The sequence below is a fragment of the Chionomys nivalis genome, chromosome 2 (assembly GCF_950005125.1).
Source record: "Chionomys nivalis chromosome 2, mChiNiv1.1, whole genome shotgun sequence".
Lineage (NCBI taxonomy): Eukaryota > Metazoa > Chordata > Mammalia > Rodentia > Cricetidae > Chionomys > Chionomys nivalis.
Window position 1 is genome coordinate 84,538,917 of NC_080087.1, and position 18,313 is coordinate 84,557,229.

An 18,313-nucleotide genomic window follows, 5' to 3' on the forward strand; every position below is an offset into this window, starting at 1 on the left:
GATCTTGTCCTGACCCTCCTCCCTCACTAGAGCTGCCCTGGCCCCTGGGGAAGGCTGCGGGTAGCCAGCAAGCAGCACAGTGACCATGAACTCTTACAGATCCACATGGCCTTCCATCCAGGTAAACAGGATGGGTGTCGGGTCAGCTCCCTCCCTTGGTCTTTCCCGCCTACTCTTCCCCTGGGGGTGGCTGACCCGCCCAGCTCCCCTGCTCCGCGCCCAGGGCCCCTGAGCTCTCCATGACAGATGCCCAAACCCTTCCTGGTTTGGCCGCTCAGAGGTGTTCCACTCCTTCAATACCAAAGTCCTCAGAACCTCAGACGTTAACAGATGTTCCAGAGTTCCCAATGTCTCCTGGGCTGGGCAAGAACAGTCACCTGCAGGTGGGGAGGCATGCTAGGGGAGAGATGAGAGCAGGGAATGCCTGCTGAACTTAAGAAGGTGCCAAGAAGGGCCACCTCTTTCCTGTCCTCATGCCCCTGATCTTGCTGGTTTACCTGGGATGGGTCCTCTATCGTTGTTGCTTCCCTGACCTTATATCCCTGGGGTCTCACTTGCTTGTGATTCCTGTTTCCTAAGTACCCCCACCCTGCCACCTCCAGAAGACATCAACACCTATCTCCTCAGATGCTCCTGTCCCCACCCTGTGCCCCAAATTCCTGTGGTTAGGCAACTGGAACACTTTTGCATCCATCTCATCCTCGTCTTCCCCCTCCCTCCCTGATGTCCGGCTCACTCTCTGTTTCAACACAGGCTCTCACTCACAATTAAGCTTCATTACCCTATCGGTGGGTAGGCCCTGAGTCACTGGAGGAGGGACCTTGTGCTGCCCAGCCCTGCTACCTTCTCCCAACCTACGGTATAAGGGGCAGTGGCAAGAAGGACGATTCTGGAAAGCAGGGGAGTCTGGGAAGAGAGAAAGAAGGGCTGTGGGTCCTGAGGGAGGGAGAGCAGGAAAGCAGAGGAAGAAAGAAAGGCAGGAGGTTCCATAGTACAGAGGAATAGAGAAGGGAGCAAGAACCACATTGGGCTGCAAAGATCCTCAGGGGAGAGATGAAGCTGAGAGGGTCCCTGGCCTGTCTCCTGCTGACCCTGTGTCTGGGGAGCGGGACAGCCAGCCCACTGCAGAATGGAGAAGGCATAGGAGCAAGCGCTTCTCAAGGAATGGGAGATGCTGTTAGCCAGGGAGTTGGAGAGGCTGTGGGTCAAGGGGCCAAAGAAGCAGCCAGCTCCGGAATCCAGGATGCCCTTGGTCAGGGGCATGGAGAGGAAGGTGGCTATGCACTGAGGGGGGCCAGAGGGGATGCTTTTGACCACAGGCTCGGGGAAGCAGCGCGATCTCTGGGGAACAGTGGCAATGAGGTTGGCAGACAGGCCGAGGATGTCATTCGACGCGGGATGGATGCTGTCCACAACTCCGAGTCTTGGGTGAGTGGTCGGGAAGCTGGGGGTACTGATGGGGCTGAGGGTGGCTGCAGCAGGAACCCTGAGAAGTGGGTCAGGGGCGACCAGATGGCTCCTTGGTGGCTGCCTGGGACTGTTTCCTTTGCTGTTGTGAGTCTTCTATCGTATAGACTCTCTTTTGCCTCCTCTTCTCCCCCTTCCCCATTGTGTTGGTTCCCTCTCTCTTGTGAGTGTTAGAGATGGGCACACTAAGGATGTGTGTGTTGTCCTTTCAGGGGACATCTGGAGGCCACGGAATGCTTGGCTCTCAAGGAGGTCATGGTAATCCCGGTGGTCAAGGGACTCCCTGGGCCTCACAAGGCAACTTCGGAACCAACTCTCTGGGTGGCTCTATGGGTCAGGGTGGCGATGGCAGGTCATTCAACTATGAGGCCAATGCTCAGGTAAAGTCACCACCCAGATCCATCCCTTGATCCTGCCCTCCCCACCCCTCCTTATCCTCTGGTTTCTAAACTGGGTTTCACCCTTCCTGCAGGGAGCCGTGGCTCAACCTGGCTACGGGTCAGTGAGAGGCAGCAACCAGAACTCAGGGGTAAGATAGAAGGGTGCATGGGACAGAACAGGGGAGAGACAAAGAGGAAAGGAAGAGGGGGAGGGAAGGGATGGAGGTCACAGGCCAGGGAAGATAGAGGGAAGTGGAAGGGGGTGAGGAAGTCAGGACACAGGTGGCAAAGAGGCCTGGCCTGTGGAGGTGGCTTTGACACTCTGCCCTTGGGTGTCCCCTTCCATTCACAGTGTACCAACCCCCCACCATCTGACTCTCGTGAAAGCAACTATGGGGTAAGAGGAGCCTGTGGTTCAGGACTGGGGAGGCTGGGATGCACTGATTCCTACGTGGGCTGAGATTGTGCAAGGTCAAGGAAGGGGTCAAGGACAAGCGCAGGGGCCCTGTTCTTAGCTGTTGCTCTGTTCTGCCCACAGGGAAGCAGCAGTGGTGGTGGCAATGGTGGCCATGGTAGCAGCAGTGGCAATAGTCAAGGTGGCAGCAACGGCAATAGTTATGGCAACAGTGGATATGGCAACGGTGGCCACGGCAACGGTGGCCATGGCAACAGTGGCCACGGCAATGGTGGCCACAGCAATGGTGGCCAAGGCAACAGTGGCAACAGCGGTTCTGGGTCCCGGGTAAGTTGTTTCCTTGGGTTGAGGTGACGGTCCTGGTGGTGAGGACCCAGGCTCTGGGGTTTCCCTTAAAGCTGTCACAGCCCTAGAGTGGATGGTGTCAGTGACAGTGGTCACCCTGGGACTCCTTCAGCCCTGGTTCCCCACCCACGCAGCCCTAATAACAGGGTTCCTTACGAAGGGGCACTGACTTCCTACATCACTTACTCCTTTCCTGTGCCTGCTGCCATGGTGGGAGAGTTCTGGTTCAGGTCTAACCTTTTCTCCTTGCTGAGTAGAGCTGAGGGTAAGGGGGTTGAGGAGACAGGTGGGCATAGGATAATAGTGTTCTCTCCAGTACCTGGAAGGCTGAGGCAGGAGGATTGCTGTGAGTTTGAGGCCAGCCAGGGCTGCATCCCAAACAAAGTAGACAAGTCTGTCCCCACTTGTTTGGGATGCTTCAGGAAGAACGGGGTGGGGAGAGATAGGTTGTACCCACAGAGACTTAAGGACAGCTGTGGTGTAGACGGCACCTGTCAGGTCCCCACGTGATGGTGGGAGAGCCAGAGGGGCACCTTAGAGTTTAGCTCCAAGACAGGATGTCCAAACTTGGGCCACACAGGGATGTCACACCTTAGGGGTCTGAGAATGGTCCCAGTCAAAGGAGGCGCTCAGTGGATACACAGTGCTCACCTAGCATGTCCAAAGTCCTGGGTGCCATTCCCAATCCTACATGAGCCAAGTGTGGTGACACACTCCTCTCATCCTAGCTCCCTGGGGGTGGCTGCAGGGTCAGGAGTTAAGGTCATCCATGGCTATGTAATGAGTTCAAGGCTATCCTGGGCTACATGGACAAATGAATAAATAAAGCCGCTGTTGACGCCACCAGTGGCTTTGCGTGCAGTCTGAGAACCCTCTCTCTCCATTCAGGACATAGAAACGTCTAATTTTGATGAAGGCTATTCAGTCTCCAGGGTAAGGACTCTAGGGTCTCCCTTTTTGTTCTAAGAAGGGGTGCATAAAGAAGGGTTGGGGTAGAGCAGGCTCTAGCCTGTCCCCCAGTGGTAGTTCTTTAAAACAATTTTTATGAGGTGTGTATGTGTATGTAGGTACGTGTTCATGTGTGCAGGTGCCCATGGAGGCCAGACTGATGGGTCTCTGAAGCTGCAGTTACGGGCGATTGTGAGCTGCCCAACATGGGCACTGGGAACCGAACTTGGGTCCTCTGGAAGTGTATGTGCTCCTAACCTCTGAGTCATCTCTTCAGCCTCCCCTCCAGTGGCAGCTTCTTAGAGTCGTGTGCATGTGTGAGCGTGTGCGTTTGCGTGTGTGTGTGTGTGTGTTGGAGAGCTAACAGCTCAGACCCCGAAGGGCACTGTGTATTTCTAAACCCTGGGCCATACTTGGCCTTCTTCTTGTACTAAAGTTCGGCCTCTAGCAACCAGTTGGCCATAGGTGAGGAAAGAATGGAGACTGGAGAGATGGCTGGGGACTCCTGGGTCCCTTTGCGCACAGGACACTATGAGGATTCTTTCCTTGCAGGGAACTGGCTCGTCCTCGTCCTCGGGCAGCAGAGGTGGAAGTGGTGGTGGGAACAGACCCGAGGTGAGTGACCAGGGAGTGCATGTGGACCCAGATGCTGGAAGAGGAGTCGGGGTGGGGCTCGGCTGAACGTGGGGGGCATTGCTGCCTCCCTAGGAGAGCTGATTGCTACGCTGACATGGGGGTTGAGATTGTAGATCATTGGGAGATTGAGAAAAAAATCTTTCCTCCACAGTGTGACAACCCAGGGGATGATGCACGCACGGCTGGAGGATCTGGGAATCAGGTGAGAGACAAACCTTTTGTTCTTGTGACTGTGCTGTGGCCTCAGGAGCACGCTCTGCTGAGCCATCATTACTGATGCTCACCTCCATCCAATCCCTGCAGGGAACCCAAGCATAGACCCCTAAAAACCCAAGTCTCCTAACTCACAGTGGACAACTGGACAGCATTCCTCGTGTGTGTGCGCATGCATGTGTGAGCTGCCAGGGACTGAACCATGGGCCTTATTCTTGCTAGGCATCTGCTTTACCACTGAGCCACTGCCCTTTACTGGGGCATTCTGGGCAGGAGCTCTAACTGCTGAGAAGCCATGCCCTCCCCAGCCCCTCAGTGCTGGATACTAGGCAAATATACCACCATGGAACTGGTCTTCATTTTCTGTTCTTCCTTCCTTCCTTCCTTCCTTCCTTCCTTCCTTCCTTCCTTCCTTCCTTCCTTTTTTTTCTTTTTTAGACAAGACCTCCCTAACAGGGTCGGTTCAACTGGCCTGAAACACAGAACAATCCTTTTGCCTTAGTTTTGTAAATGTTGGGATTGCAGGCATAAACCACCAAGCCCAGCTTCTTTTAGCTTCTATCTTGAGACTGGGACTCACTAAGTTCCTCAGACTGGCCTTGAACTCCCTAAACAGTAGCCCAAACAAACCTTAAACACGGATGGCAAACCCTATACCTTATGCTTGGCTTTTCATCCAGATGAGGCTACGAGGAATTCCTTCGTAAACCAGTCTGATTTTATTTATTTTTGAGAAAGGCCCTCTCTCACTCGAGCCCAGGCTAACTTCAGACTTTTGATCCTCCTGCCTCAGTCTCTTGAGTGCCAGAGTCACAGGTGTGACAGACATTTCAAACATCCCATCCCTGGCCGGTGGCCAGAATCCAGTGAACTCTAGTAGCACACATACACACCTTCCTTAGCTATTCTGGAAATCTGGGCACTAGGGTCAGTACCCACAGTGATGCTGGCTGAGCAAGTGCGACACTCCTGTCCACACCTAGAGGTCTTGTGCAAAGTGCAGGTTGAGCCAGCAGATCTGGTGTGGGGCTGAGACTCTGAGTTTCTCATCCATTCCCTGGAGATATTGAGGTTGCTGGGCTGGGCCCTGGTGGCAGCGGAGGTCACTGGGCAAGGGCTAGGATGAGATGGGGAGAAGATGGAGAGGCGAGGAAGACTGAGCAGAGGCAGCTCTACGAAGAACCTGTATATTAGGGTGCTAACTTTTATGGGCTCCCAGGTTTTTGTTTTTTTTTTTTTTTGGTTTTTCGAGACAGGGTTTCTCTGTGGCTTTGGAGCCTGTCCTGGAACTAGCTCTGTAGACCAGGCTGGTCTCGAACTCACAGAGATCCGCCTGCCTCTGCCTCCCGAGTGCTGGGATTAAAGGCGTGCGCCACCACCGCCCGGCTGGGCTCCCAGGTTTTAAGAGCAACTCTTTCAGCTTGTTAACTCTTATTCCTTTATTATTTATTTATTCATTCATTTAGAGACAGGGTTTCTCCATGCAACTGTCCGGGCTGTCCTCGAACTCACTCTCTAGACCAGGCTGCCTTTGAACTCACCGAGAAGCACCTTTCTCTGCTTTCCAAACGCTGGGATTAAAGGCATGTGCCACCACTGCCCAGTTGATTTATTTTTGAAATCACTGTTAAGAACATAGGGAGTCAGCTTTAGTACCAGCATGTGGGAGGCAGAGGCAGGCAGATCACTGTGAGATCCAGGTAAACCAGGATCTAAAGTGAAACTCTGTCCTGAAAAAGAAAACAAACAGAAAAGAGCAAATACCAAAGGGAGTCAACAACGTCATGGTTGTTTCTAAGGTTGCTGCCATTGGTGTATTATTTTATTTTATTTTTTATTTATTTATTTTTTAAATATTTATTTATTATGTATACATTATTCTGTGTATGCCTGCAGACCAGAAGAGGGCACCAGACCCCATTACAGATGGTTGTTAGCCACCATGTGGTTGCTGGGAATTGAACTCAGGACCTTTGGAAGAACAGGCAATGCTCTTAACCTCTGAGCCATCTCTCCTGCCCTGGTGTATTATTTTAAATGTCTCTACTAATCTCTAGTATTTACAAGTACTTACATAATTTTATTTTTTTCTCCTTTTCTTTCTTTTATGTCACTTTAGCAGAGAACAGGGAGGTCCAAGAGGTCTCAGGGACATCAGGGCAGGGGGACGGCAGCTTTTGAGAGTAGATACTTTGCTTGTACCAGTCTTCAGTAGTAATACTAACAAGGCAGGTATCCCACATTCTGGCCAGGTCCCCAGTGAGAATGAGGAACAGACAATGGAGCTGCTGATCTCTAACTCCGGAGATGCCTAAGCAGCATAGCCACATAATGTGTACCGTCACCAGCGGCCACCCCCCTTCTGCCTGGTACAGGCACCAGCAGCCACCCCCTTCCCGCCTGGTGCAGGCACCAGCGGCCACCCCCTTTCTGCCCAGTGCAGACACCAGCCCATCTGGAGTTTCTAGTCTGTCAGTTTAGTTCAGCAGCCCGGCCAGGGGAAGATGGAGATGACTTAGTCACACTTCTGTGGGTTCTGGAGAAATGGATATTAGCAGATGATGATGTATTAGTAAGCATGAGTGAGCAGTCACCGGCCCACCCCTGAGATGTTGGAGCAATATCTGGAGGAGTCTCAGGATGGAAGGCGCTGCCCACACTCCTCTCTCCACCCCGGCACCCCTGTACCCCTCTGTCCTACCTTCCCTTAAACTGACTTCTGTGCTTTATGTCTGTCTCCCTAGGAAAGTAGAGAAAGCAGCCGTCTCCTTGGGGGCTCCCATGACTACCAGGTGAGTCAGGGGTCAGGGTGGCTTAGCAGAAGGGACAGTAGAGAGTGGGACAGAATGCCAAGAGACAAAAATTTAAGGACTGCCTAATCTATACGTGTTCAAGGCTAGTTGAACTAGCAACTTGGAGAGAGTCTATTGTAAAAAAATAAAAGATAACTAGGGTGTGGCTCAGTAGTAGAGCCCCCGCCTAGAATCCCCCAGTGAGGGCCTGGGGTGTGGCTCAGTGGTAGAGCCCCTGCCTAGAATCCCCCAGTGAGGGGCTGGGGTGTGGCTCAACATATGTAAAACCCTAGATTCAATTCCCAGTGATTCCTGCCCCACCCATCGAGGTCAAGAGAATATGCACGCATATGTGTGTATATATACATACACATATGTTCATTTCAGTGTACCTAATACATAAATATTGAGAAGTGGAAAACTGCTGAACTTTGGGTTAAAAGGTGGGTGTTAAAAGTCAAGTCCACCGCTCATCATCTATGGTTTTTCGGACAAGTCAATTGACCTCTTAGTGAACCTTGATCTGCTCACCTGCCTTAGCTACTCTAGACCTTTCTGTACCATAATCAAACCAAGGTGATTCAGGGTCCAGACAAGCAGACAGAACTGATACTGTTGGCCACTTTCGGAGAAATAAAGTCATCTCAATATGACCTACACTGTGGTGCTTGGCACACAGTGGGGCCACACGTTTCTCATCATTCTCGCTGGTCTTTGTCAGGGCCGGGCAGAAGAAAGTGGAGGCAAGCCGGGCAGTGGTGGCACTCGCCTTTAATCCCAGCACTCGGGAGGCAGAGGCAGGCGGATCTCTGAGTTCAAGGCCAGCCTGATCTACAAGAGCTAGTTCCAGGACAGGCTCCAAAGCTACAGAGAAACCCTGTCTCGAAAAACCAAAAAAAAAAAAAAAAAAAAAAAATAGTGGAGGCGAAAATGTGGCAGTCAGTCATGGTGGTGGATCACCACCACTCCTGTAAGCCTGGGAGGCAACGCAGGGGGATCACTGCAAGTTTAAGGCGAGCCTGGTCTACACAGTGAATGCACGTCTCAAGAGATCAGGTCCCCTGTGTGGGTGAAGTCATTTTTGAGCTGGGAGTTCAGGCGTGGGAGAGAGAAGAGATGTGGGGCCAGTGGAGGAGATAGGCAGGCCTGGAATAGTCTGGCAGGTGGTCATGAGCCTTGAACATGGCTTCCTTTCCACTTCCCAGGAGCATGGGTACAACGGGGACAGTGGGCACAATGAAGCTGTCAGTGGACTCAAAACTATGGTGAGTGGCCGTACTTACTCCACCTTGGGCTGGGACGGGGTGCCAGGCATCCTGTGTCTTGTTCCTTCCTGACACCTGTATCTCCTGCCTCTTGTTCACAAAGCAGACTCTTAACTTCCTGCCATTTCTCATCCATTCCTTAGAACTCTGACCCGTCTTCCTCGCCTTTCAACTTTGACAGTTTCTGGGAGGTAAGTTTTGCAAGCTTGCTCCGCACCCCTGAGGAGAAGCAACCCCACTTCCTCAGTCCTCCACATCCCAAGAAAAAGCCACGGCCTTGACCTTCTCCTTTAAAATCTTTAAAATTTCATTTTAATTTCATGCATATGACTGCTTGGCTTGCACATATGTTTGTGTGCACACATATGTGCACCTGGTGTCAGCAGAGGCCAGAAAAGGGCATCAAATTTCCTGGAACTGGAGTTCCAGATGGCTGTGAGCCACCATGTGGTTGCTGGAATAGAACTCAGGACCTCTGGAGAGAGCATCCTGAGCTCTTAACCACTGAGCCATCTCTCCAGCTCAGCCCTTGACCTTTTCTGGTCAAAAACAAAACAAAACAAAACAAACACGTTTCATTTCCTTTTGTTTTCCCTGCAGAATTTTAAATCCAAGATGCCTTTTATTAACTGGGATGCCATAAACAAGGTAAGGGCCTGAAGGCCACGCCCTCGCTGATTTGAGAGCAGAGGACCAGAGAGGAGAGCTAGAAGCCTTCACGGTGTGGCAGGGGGTAGTAACGAAGACAGCTAAGGTGTTCAGGCAAACGCTCAAACTGAATGGGTCCACAAGTAGGGGGCCATGGAGACCTGGGAAGATAGGGTGAACTCAGAAATTGTTGGGCACTGGCAATGAGGAGTGGGGGTGGATCTTTAATATCTCAGCTTAAAGAACCAGGTGAATCGTCCATCTCAGTCTCCCCTTTAGACCTGCGAGATGCAGGCTTGTAGTCCCTGCAATTTGGGAAGGGTGGTAGGGCTGGCAAATTTGAGGCCACCCTGAACTACAGAGTGAGTTCATAACCTGCTTAGGCAATTTAAGGAGATAATATCTCAAAATTAAAACCCATCAGTGAAGGTCTGAGTTGAAACTCAGTGTGGAGTCCCTTCATAGAATCCCCCAGTGAGGGGTTAGTGGCATGGTCCAGTGGTAGAGCATCTGCCTAGTCTTCCCTAGTGAGGGGCTGGGGTGTGGCTCAGTGGTAGAGCATCTGCCTAGAATCCCCCAGGGAGGGGCTGAGTGCATGGCCCAGTGGTAGAGCTGCTTACCTAGTACGGGTGAAACTCTGTTCAATCCCCAGCTCCACACAAAAGGGATTAGGCAGACTGAGTAGACACGATCCTTGGGAATTTACTGCATGAGGAGTCGCATGGATGTACAAAGCCATATGTAGACTAAAAAACCTAGAGAGACAAGGGAAATGGATGGGGGAGCTGCTGAGAATCAGATGCATGACAGGTCTTGGGTGAGACCCTGCTCGTGTGTAAGCCTCACAGTTCGGCAGAAAAACATTTTCTCCTTCTCCCTGCCCTACCCGTCCCTCTCACAGTGGATGCCCCTGGCCAGGATAACTTGACGACATGATAACTTGGGAAATGAGAGGATGAAGGGCAAAGAGAAACCCGAATTCTTTAGGCAGAAACTGGGACTGCGGGTGGCAGATGGGCCTGTTATGCCACTTTAAAAAAGCTAACTTGGAGTTTATTTTTCCTTTTTTTTAAAGTTTACTTTTTAAAAATTTTCAGTTTTGTTATTTGTGTCTGTCTCAGTGTGTTGGGAAGCAGTACCCATGGAGGCCAGAAGAGGGCATTGGATCCCTTGGAGCTGGAGTTACAGGCAGTTGTAACCAGCCTGATGTAGTTGCTGGGATCTGAACTCTGTTCGCTACAAGAACAAGTACTTTTAAACACTAAGCCATGCCTCCAGTCCTAATTTTAGTTTAAACAATAAATTTTTTTCAGTGCTTGGGATTGAACCTAGGACCAAAAGAGATCCAGACAAAGTGCTCTACCACTAAGCCACGCCCCCTTCCCCTCACTGGGGGATTCTAGGCAGGGGCTCTACCACTGAGTCACACCCCAGCCCCTCACTGGGGGATTCTAGGCAGGGGCTCTACCCCTGAGCCACATCTCTAGCATTCTTTTTCACTTTTTATTTTGAGACAGAGTTTCACTAAGTTGTCAAGGCAGTCCTTGAACTTCCTGCCTCAGCTTCCTGAGTAGCTGGAATGACAGGGTTGATACACAGACTCAGGAAAATTGGAGGCTGTTAAGAAACAACAGTACACACCCAAGAGGTCCAGGTGACCTTCTCATGAATCACCAAGACACATTAAGAATAAAAAGAACACAAATTGCTTGCCAAACTTTAAAAATTGGATGATTTCAGTTAATGATTTAGGTACTTGACTCATCTCGAAAGATCTGGCCCCTCTGGGACCCCTTTCCATGGTACAGAGTCTCCTACTCTGTACTGTGGGTTCTCTAGCGACTATTCTGATCTGTCTGTCAAGCATTCTAGTCACCTGATTGGCTCTTTGTGCTGCTGAAATTTTAGTCCTTATCCTAAAACACCCTTCCCAAGACTTAGGGTCTTTATGGACAGCGGCAGGGGTGAAATTGGGACAGAATTACCCACATCTCAGGAAAGCCTGTTGACGGCTAAGGGAATGGGGCAAAGGTACGAGAGACGGGTATTTCCCGCTTGCAACACATTTCTAGTTTAAATGAACAAAATAAATTCCGTTTTTGTACCTTATTAGTTAATTTTGAGACAAAGCCTCCCAATATAGCTCAGGCTAGCCTTGAACTCACTAGGTAGCCTGGGTTTACCTCAAACTTTAGCGTTTCCTGACTCAGCTGCCTGAGTGCTGGGATTCTAGGCATGTACCACCGTACCTTGAGTGAGGGGTCTGCATATATATATTAGCTTCTAGTAGGGCAAGCTTCCTTGCTGTGGTCCTTGAGGGACTAACGATCCCCTAGGAGATCAGGGAACAGGCTAGCACTGTACCAAGCATTTTTGTCCATCTGGGGGATGCTAGTTAGGTGGGAATCACAGGGACTTGCCTCCTAGCAGGTCAGTCTAGAAGAAAGGGGTAGGCAGAGATGGGCAGGGTAGGGCATTCAGCTTCCCCAGTGGGAAGGGGTTGAGAGAGCTGAGCTGCATACTTCAGCCAGTAGGATGAGCGAGGGGAGGGGCATGAGCCCAACCGGGGACATCTGGCTTGTGTGGACTGATGACAGTGTCTTAAAAGTTCCATGCAGCGGGGCGGTGGTGGCACACACCTTTAATCCCAGCACTCGGGAGGCAGAGACAGGCAGATCTCTGTCAGCCTGGTCTACAAGAGCTAGTTCTAGGACAGGAACCAAAAGCTATGGAGAAACCCTGTCTCGAAAAATCCAAAAAAAAAAAAAAAAAAGATCCATGCAGAATTTGAGAGCAGTGTTCCCTGCTAGCCTTCCCCTGCCCAGTGCTCCCCCAGCTTCCTCTTAGAACCCATTTCTCCGCTCAGGACAAAGGGAGCTCTCGCAAACCGTGACCACCAGAGGAGGAGCTACCAGCTGGATGGGAGTCCCCCCATTCCCTCAGTCCTGACTCTCACCCTGCCCCCTGGAAATAAACCGTAGCTGTCCCACACTGCTGGTCTCCGTTCCTTTCTTTGCCTCCAGTGTTGCCCTGGGAGGGGGTAGGGAGATGTGTTGGTGACCGGCAGCTCTGGGTCCTGAGGGTTTTGTGACAGTTGTGTTGTATCCAGGAGAGGGACAGAGCCAGGTCTGGGCAGGCACACAGCCTGGACCTCTAGCCGGTCGCTCTCGTTCTCTGTTCTCCTTCTAGGTTCTGGTGTACCTAGAGATTCCCAGAATCCCTTGCACACATTAGTTACAAGGCATCTCTTTGAAGGCTGAAAAGAGGCGGGAGCGGGAGTCAGGGCTTTAGGTGAGCAGTGGCAGGGGTTCCCTGCTAACCTGTTCCCCATCTTCTGTTCACAGGGCCATCTCCCGTCTCCCAGCACTCGAGCCTTACTCTACTTCCGTAGACTCTGGGAGGTAGGAGAAATCCCACTTTCCAAAGACCTGGGGATCCCACCCCCATCTATCTCCCTCAAAGCAGCTATAGCTCACCTACTGCAAACATCGTGTCTCTTTTGGGGGTGTTTGCTTAGTTTCCCCAGTGTTGGGGATTGAACACTGAGCTCTGCGCGTGCTAAGTAAGCGCTCTGCTACTAAGCGACAACCCCGGCTCCCCCTCCCTCTCTTCATCTGTAGCTCTAGCTGGCTTTGAGCTTGCTAGCTAGCCCAGGCTGGCCTTGGATTCACTGTGTAACACAATCCTCTTGCCTCTCTTTCTGAGTGCAGGGTTCAGGGTGTGCACCACCAAACCTGACAGCTTTTTCCATCTTTCAGATAGGCCGTCTCATTATATTTTATCCCTAACACGATCTCAAACTCAAGCACCCCCAATTTCCCGTATGCTTGCCTTCACCCACCCCCAAGCCACACCTGGCCTATCCTACAGCCAGCCACCTGGCACCATGCCCGGTGTGTTGTCTCTCCTACCCTCTGAGTTCTGGCACCATGGGCACTGTCTCATCTCTACTTCTCCTTCCAGAATTTCAAACGCAAGACTCCTTTCTTCAACTGGAAGCAGATTGAGGTAAGGGGGTGGGGGAAGATAACTTAGCTCTAGGGGCTCAGGGTTGGCAGTCCCTTGACAGGTAGATAGATGGCTTCCCGACATCCGTGGTGAGGAAGGACACCTTCCCTTCCCACTTTCTTTGGATTATGCAACCCTGAGTTGGGTGGAGCAGGAGTGAGAGGGAAGCCATGAGTCACCTGAGCAGGAATGGGGTGGGAGGGGTCTCCTGAGGATAAAATCCCAGGGCCAGAGGCTTGGGACTCATTGCACCAGAGCAGAACCATGAAGTCAGCCACCTTCTCCGCTCTGCTGCTTATCCTGCTGGGCGTGGCCTGGTGCGGAGACAGCCACAGCTGGGTGGGTACCGAGGGCAAGTGGGTGGAGGGGGATCCCCAAGATGGGGAGGAAGAAAGGACCTGGGATCCACTCTCAAGCAATGGCAAAGGGCTACAGGGGAGGAAGCCGAGGAGAATCAGGTGTTCAGGGTGGATGTAGGAGGCCTTAGCAGTTGGGTCTTGGGGAGGATGAGCAGGTCCATTGTGTCTTGTAGAAAGCCACACCTCAATGCTGCATGACTAGTGGCCTTTGAGAACCAGAACTGAGGTGAAGCTGCCTGAGCTCCTTATGCACACATGTAGGACCAGTGTTCCTGCATAGAATCCCCCAGTGAGGGGCTGGGGTGTGGCTCAGTGGTTGAGCTCCTGCCTAGAATCCCCCAGTGAGGGGCTGTGGCATGGCTCAGTGGTAGAGTCCCTGCCTAGAGTAGTTTTGATCCTTATTACCTCTGCCAGATGTTGAGGAGCTGTGGGGAGTGCACTGAAGACTGCTGTTAATGTTTCCTTGCCTGTCTTCCTGGGAACTAACCTAATCACTGAGCCTCAAGAATGCCATGGAGAATAACATTAGTATAGCAGGATTAAGGGCCCTAGAGGGAGCAACGGGGTCTAGTGTAGGTCCACGGCTGGCTGGAGCTGAGGGATACATGTGGGTTCATCTCCTTTGTTATTCTAGCACCATCTCCACTCAGAGCTTCCGACCATGCAGCCTGTGTGGGGGTGCAGCTGCTGTTGCCCAACTTGGTTCTTCCCCATTGCTCCCCAACCTTGAGTGTGGACACCTGTGCTCTCTATCTATCTGGGCCATCAGCATCCTCCAGTCCTACAGGACTTAACCGGGACTATTGCAGGAGCAGGGTGGGATGGGCAGAGCCCTAGGGGGAAGTAGAGTGGAGGCAGCACAATGTCTGGAAGCTGGTAAGGCCTGGAGGACCTTGGAGCCCCTGACCACAGCTTCCGGCTCCTTTTTAGGGTCCAGATCTGCCGTCTTTGCAGAAGAGGGCAGGTGGCGCTGAGCAGGTGAGTCTCTCTGTCCACAGGCTTCTGGAAAGCCCTGGGTCTCTCAGCCCCATTCTCAAGGTTGGCTAATCTGAAATTCTCTCTTTTGCCCACTCCCACCTGATACTGTTCTCAGCCTGAAGCAGCAAGACAAGAGCTGTCAGCTGTCACATCCAAGGCAAGCTATCTCCTCCCCTGACCCCCTGGCATAGACGCCACCCTCTCTCCTGGTCTTCGACTCTCACCTCCCGTTATCACATTTGAGGAGCTGGGACAGGGACCAGGGAGGGGGAGGAATGACCCGATGGAGTGGTGTCCAGTTGGCTTTGTGTGGTAACGTGAAAGAAAGCCCACATTACAAGGAGGGGCCACAGGATGGGCTTCTAAGAAACCTGCTGTCTGGGATAAAGAAGTGGGGTGTTTCTTACACAATGGAATGCCATCGTCCCTTCTCCTCTGAACCCCATGCGCTTCTTGTTTTCCCCAGAACTACTACAATAACCCACAGGGGAATCCTACTTATAACTGGCAATACTATACCAAGGCCACCACTGCCAAGGTGAGTCTTGAAAAAGCGTTGCTCTCTCTGTCTGTCCGTCCATCCATCTATCTCTGTGTCTTCTTGGAGCACAGAGAGACTTGCTTCCTTCCTCCATTACATCACTTTATGAGGGAGATTCCAGCGCATTTCCCTTCCCTGCCCTGAGAGTAGATTGGAAGTAGGTGCATGGGCGAAACCTGGGCAACGAGATGCTTCCAGATGGACAGATTACAGGCGCCAGGCCAAACACACAGACTTGCTTTGTGTGTGGCTTTCCTGTCCTTTGTGGGACAGCAGCTGGGGCAGAGGAAAGTAGCCCAGCACATCCTACAAGCCAAGTTTAGGGACTCTTGGTTGGTGGGAAACTGATTTCTTCTTGCCTCAAAGGAAATAATAATAATAATAATAATAATAATAATAATAATAATAATAATGTGGGGAAGGAATACTTGAGAGGCTTGTTTTGCATAGTTACAGACAAGGCAGATTTAGGTGCCCTGAACTGGCTCAGCTAGTAAAGAGGCTTGCTGCTAAGCCTCACAACCTGTGATCAATCCCCTGGATGCACATGGTGAAAGGAGAGGGCGGACTCTTCCACGCTGTCCTCTGACCTCCACATGTGCAGTGTGGCCCATATACATACATATACAAAATAAACAACAAGAAACCAGAAGGCAGTCTTAGGAGTTCAGGGTGTGGCTCCACAGTAGAGTGCCCATCGAGCAGAGGAAAGGCCCTGGGCTCAATTCCTAGCAATGCAGCCAACCAGCCAACCATTCAAGAAATAAGCAAGGTGACATTATAATATCAGAGAGCGACTATGGTAGACTCTAATTAGGCTCGCAAAGAAAAGCCAGGCCAGGGACTTCCTTCGATTTTTCAGAGCAGTGAAAGCCCTGGGCAAAGAACCTTCTTCTAAGATTAGAGAACTCATAGCCTGGAGACCAAACATCCCAGCGACCTGGGTTAGGGTGGGGATGGTGACTGAGGCAGGAGGATTCCAGAGTTCACATCTAGCCTGGACAACTTGGAGAGAGTCTGTCTCAAAATATAAGGATCAAAAAAGGGCTAGGGACATAGCTCAGGGGTAGAACACTTGCCTAGTATGTATGAGGCTCTCTGGCCTCTGTCTAAGGTTGACTTCCACCATTCCATGGACAGGGAAGATCTTCTGCTTCTCCATCGTGTTGTGTGGTGTTTGGCGACTATTATTCAGTATCATCCTGGATTAAACACATGCTGTGGGGAAAACCCACAGACTGAGTATCCACAGCCAACCTGAAGGACTAAGCTGAAAATGTTGGCTTGTGTGCGTGCATGTGTGTGTGTGTGTGTGCGCACGCGTGTGTGTGTGTGTGTGCATGCACGTGTGTGTGTGGGGTGTGGTGAGGGGGCCCTTGGGGAACCTGAGGCCAAGGCAGAGCCTAACGAGAGTTGCCATGACGCTGTGTCACCTCCTTCGATCGTCTCTTTTCCAGGGAGCAGTCACACCTTCATCGTCCTCGGTGAGTATGGGGCTTGAGGAGATGCAGCTGGAGACCAGGGTACCTGAGGCTGCTGAGGGTGGAGGTAACAGTGTGATGTCCGCTTAGCTATTCCCCTTGTCCTGCAGGCTTCCCGGGCACAACCTGGCCTGCTGAAGTGGCTGAAGTTTTGGTAGGTAAGTGTCCGAGTGTGTAGCACGAATTCTAATTGGTCTTAATAACAAAAACCTGGAATCTGATATTAGGGAGTGAAAGCTGGAAAGATCAGAGAAGCAGAGCAGCCAGCCACTAGTTCTTACCTCTTTGAAATCCTCAGACCGAATGGGGTATCCTTTCTCTACAAGTCCTCAGACTGAAAGCCTTGAGCTCCTGACTTCTCCCACCTTATATTCCTCTCTCCGCCTAGCTATATCCCTTCCTGTCTCCACCTCCCTAGTGTTGGGATTAAAGGCCTGTGACTCCCAAGTACTGGGATTAAAGGTGTGAGCCACCACTGCCTGGCTCTGATTCTCTTTTAGACTGGATAGATCTTGTGTAGCCCAGGGTGGCCTTGAACTCACAGAGATCCATCCGCCTCCGCCTCCGCCTCCGCCTCCTGAGTGCTGGGATTAAAGGTGTGCGCCACCACTGCCTAACCTCTATGACTAACTAGTGGCTTAGCTCTGCACACTCATCTTCAGGCAAGCTTTATTTGAGCACAAACAAAATATCCCAAGAGTGGGCCACACAAGACCGAATGCCAGGAGTAGAGCAGCCTCCTCTTGGACAGGCTGGGAGCAGGGCATTTCTTTGGACCTCAACCAGCAGCAGCAGCAGCAGCAGCAGTCCAGTTTCCTCGGGGTGGATACTGAAGAGGGATTAAAAAGAGCACCCTCTTTGTGGGGCCTGGAAAATGGCTCAGGACTATCTATGAGTGAGGGAGTGAGGGCCGAATAAAGGGCTGACCAGAGGGGGACAGCAAAGGTACAGGACCAAGGAGAAGGCTGACCTGCGGTACCTGGTACCTACAGACGTGTGAGCCTTCCGGGAGGCAAAGGTTCAGAGGCACGGTGAATTAAGACCCCAGGATGGAAGTTTATTTCTCTTGGTGATGTTCTTTTTCACATTTTTGAGACAGGGTCTTTCTATGTAGCTCGGGGGGCTCCAGACTCCTAATTCTCTCACCTCAGCCTCCCAGGTGTAGAGACTCAGGTGCACACCACCATGCCTGGCCTGGAAAGTGGTTACTGAGTACCCCAGTGAGACCACACAATTTGTTTTCTATAGAAGTAAAAAGGGGGGCGGGGATTGAAGGTGGACGAGGTAGGAACTTCATGGAAGGGTTCGTTCTCCATCGATGGGTGGGTATGTGTGTGTATGTGTGTGTGTGTGTGTATGTGTGTGTGTATGTGTGTGTGTTATATCATCTGTTTTTCTCCTCTTGCATTTTTTTTCTTCTAGAAAATTTCTTCTAGTCACTGCTGACCCTTCATGAACACAGGTCTTCAGGGAGCTTGGCTGTACTTACCCACAGTTCTCTCTACTGTGCCAGACCTACCTGGGCGTTGACATCCCATCATCCCACCTGGGGACCTGGTTTGCCTGTCCTCATCTTCCCCATTCAGCTGTGGTGTCTGGAGACGAATCAGCCTCGTTGGATAACCAGTCAGTTTCTTCCCTTTGTCCCGTGTGCAACCGGAAGTTCCCCCAACAACGCAGTAGGAACTTCCTTCCTTCAAATCAATCTGTGGAAATAAAACATGACTTCTTCGTTTTCCTTAGATTTCTCAATTTGTTCTTTAATACAACTCTGCTGACCAGGGTGTAGGCGGGTGGAAAGGTGGGCTGGTGGCTGAGCACTTTTCTCCTGAGTGTG

The 18,313-nt window shown here is 51.4% G+C and overlaps 1 protein-coding gene across 1 annotated transcript; it reads left to right on the top strand.

Moving 5' to 3' along the window:
* The first annotated feature begins 1,053 nt into the window (after positions 1-1,053).
* On the top strand, positions 1,054-17,949 carry Dmkn (dermokine). Its single transcript, XM_057756924.1, has 20 exons — positions 1,054-1,428; positions 1,680-1,847; positions 1,940-1,996; positions 2,200-2,244; positions 2,386-2,589; positions 3,496-3,540; positions 4,108-4,170; positions 4,343-4,393; positions 7,149-7,196; positions 8,402-8,461; positions 8,605-8,652; positions 9,062-9,109; positions 12,454-12,510; positions 13,073-13,117; positions 14,407-14,466; positions 14,570-14,611; positions 14,921-14,992; positions 16,453-16,479; positions 16,587-16,634; positions 17,899-17,949. Exons 1-19 carry the CDS (start codon positions 1,054-1,056, stop codon positions 16,632-16,634), a joined length of 1,563 nt encoding a protein of 520 aa, XP_057612907.1. The 3' UTR covers positions 17,899-17,949.
* Positions 17,950-18,313: the final 364 nt, after the last annotated feature.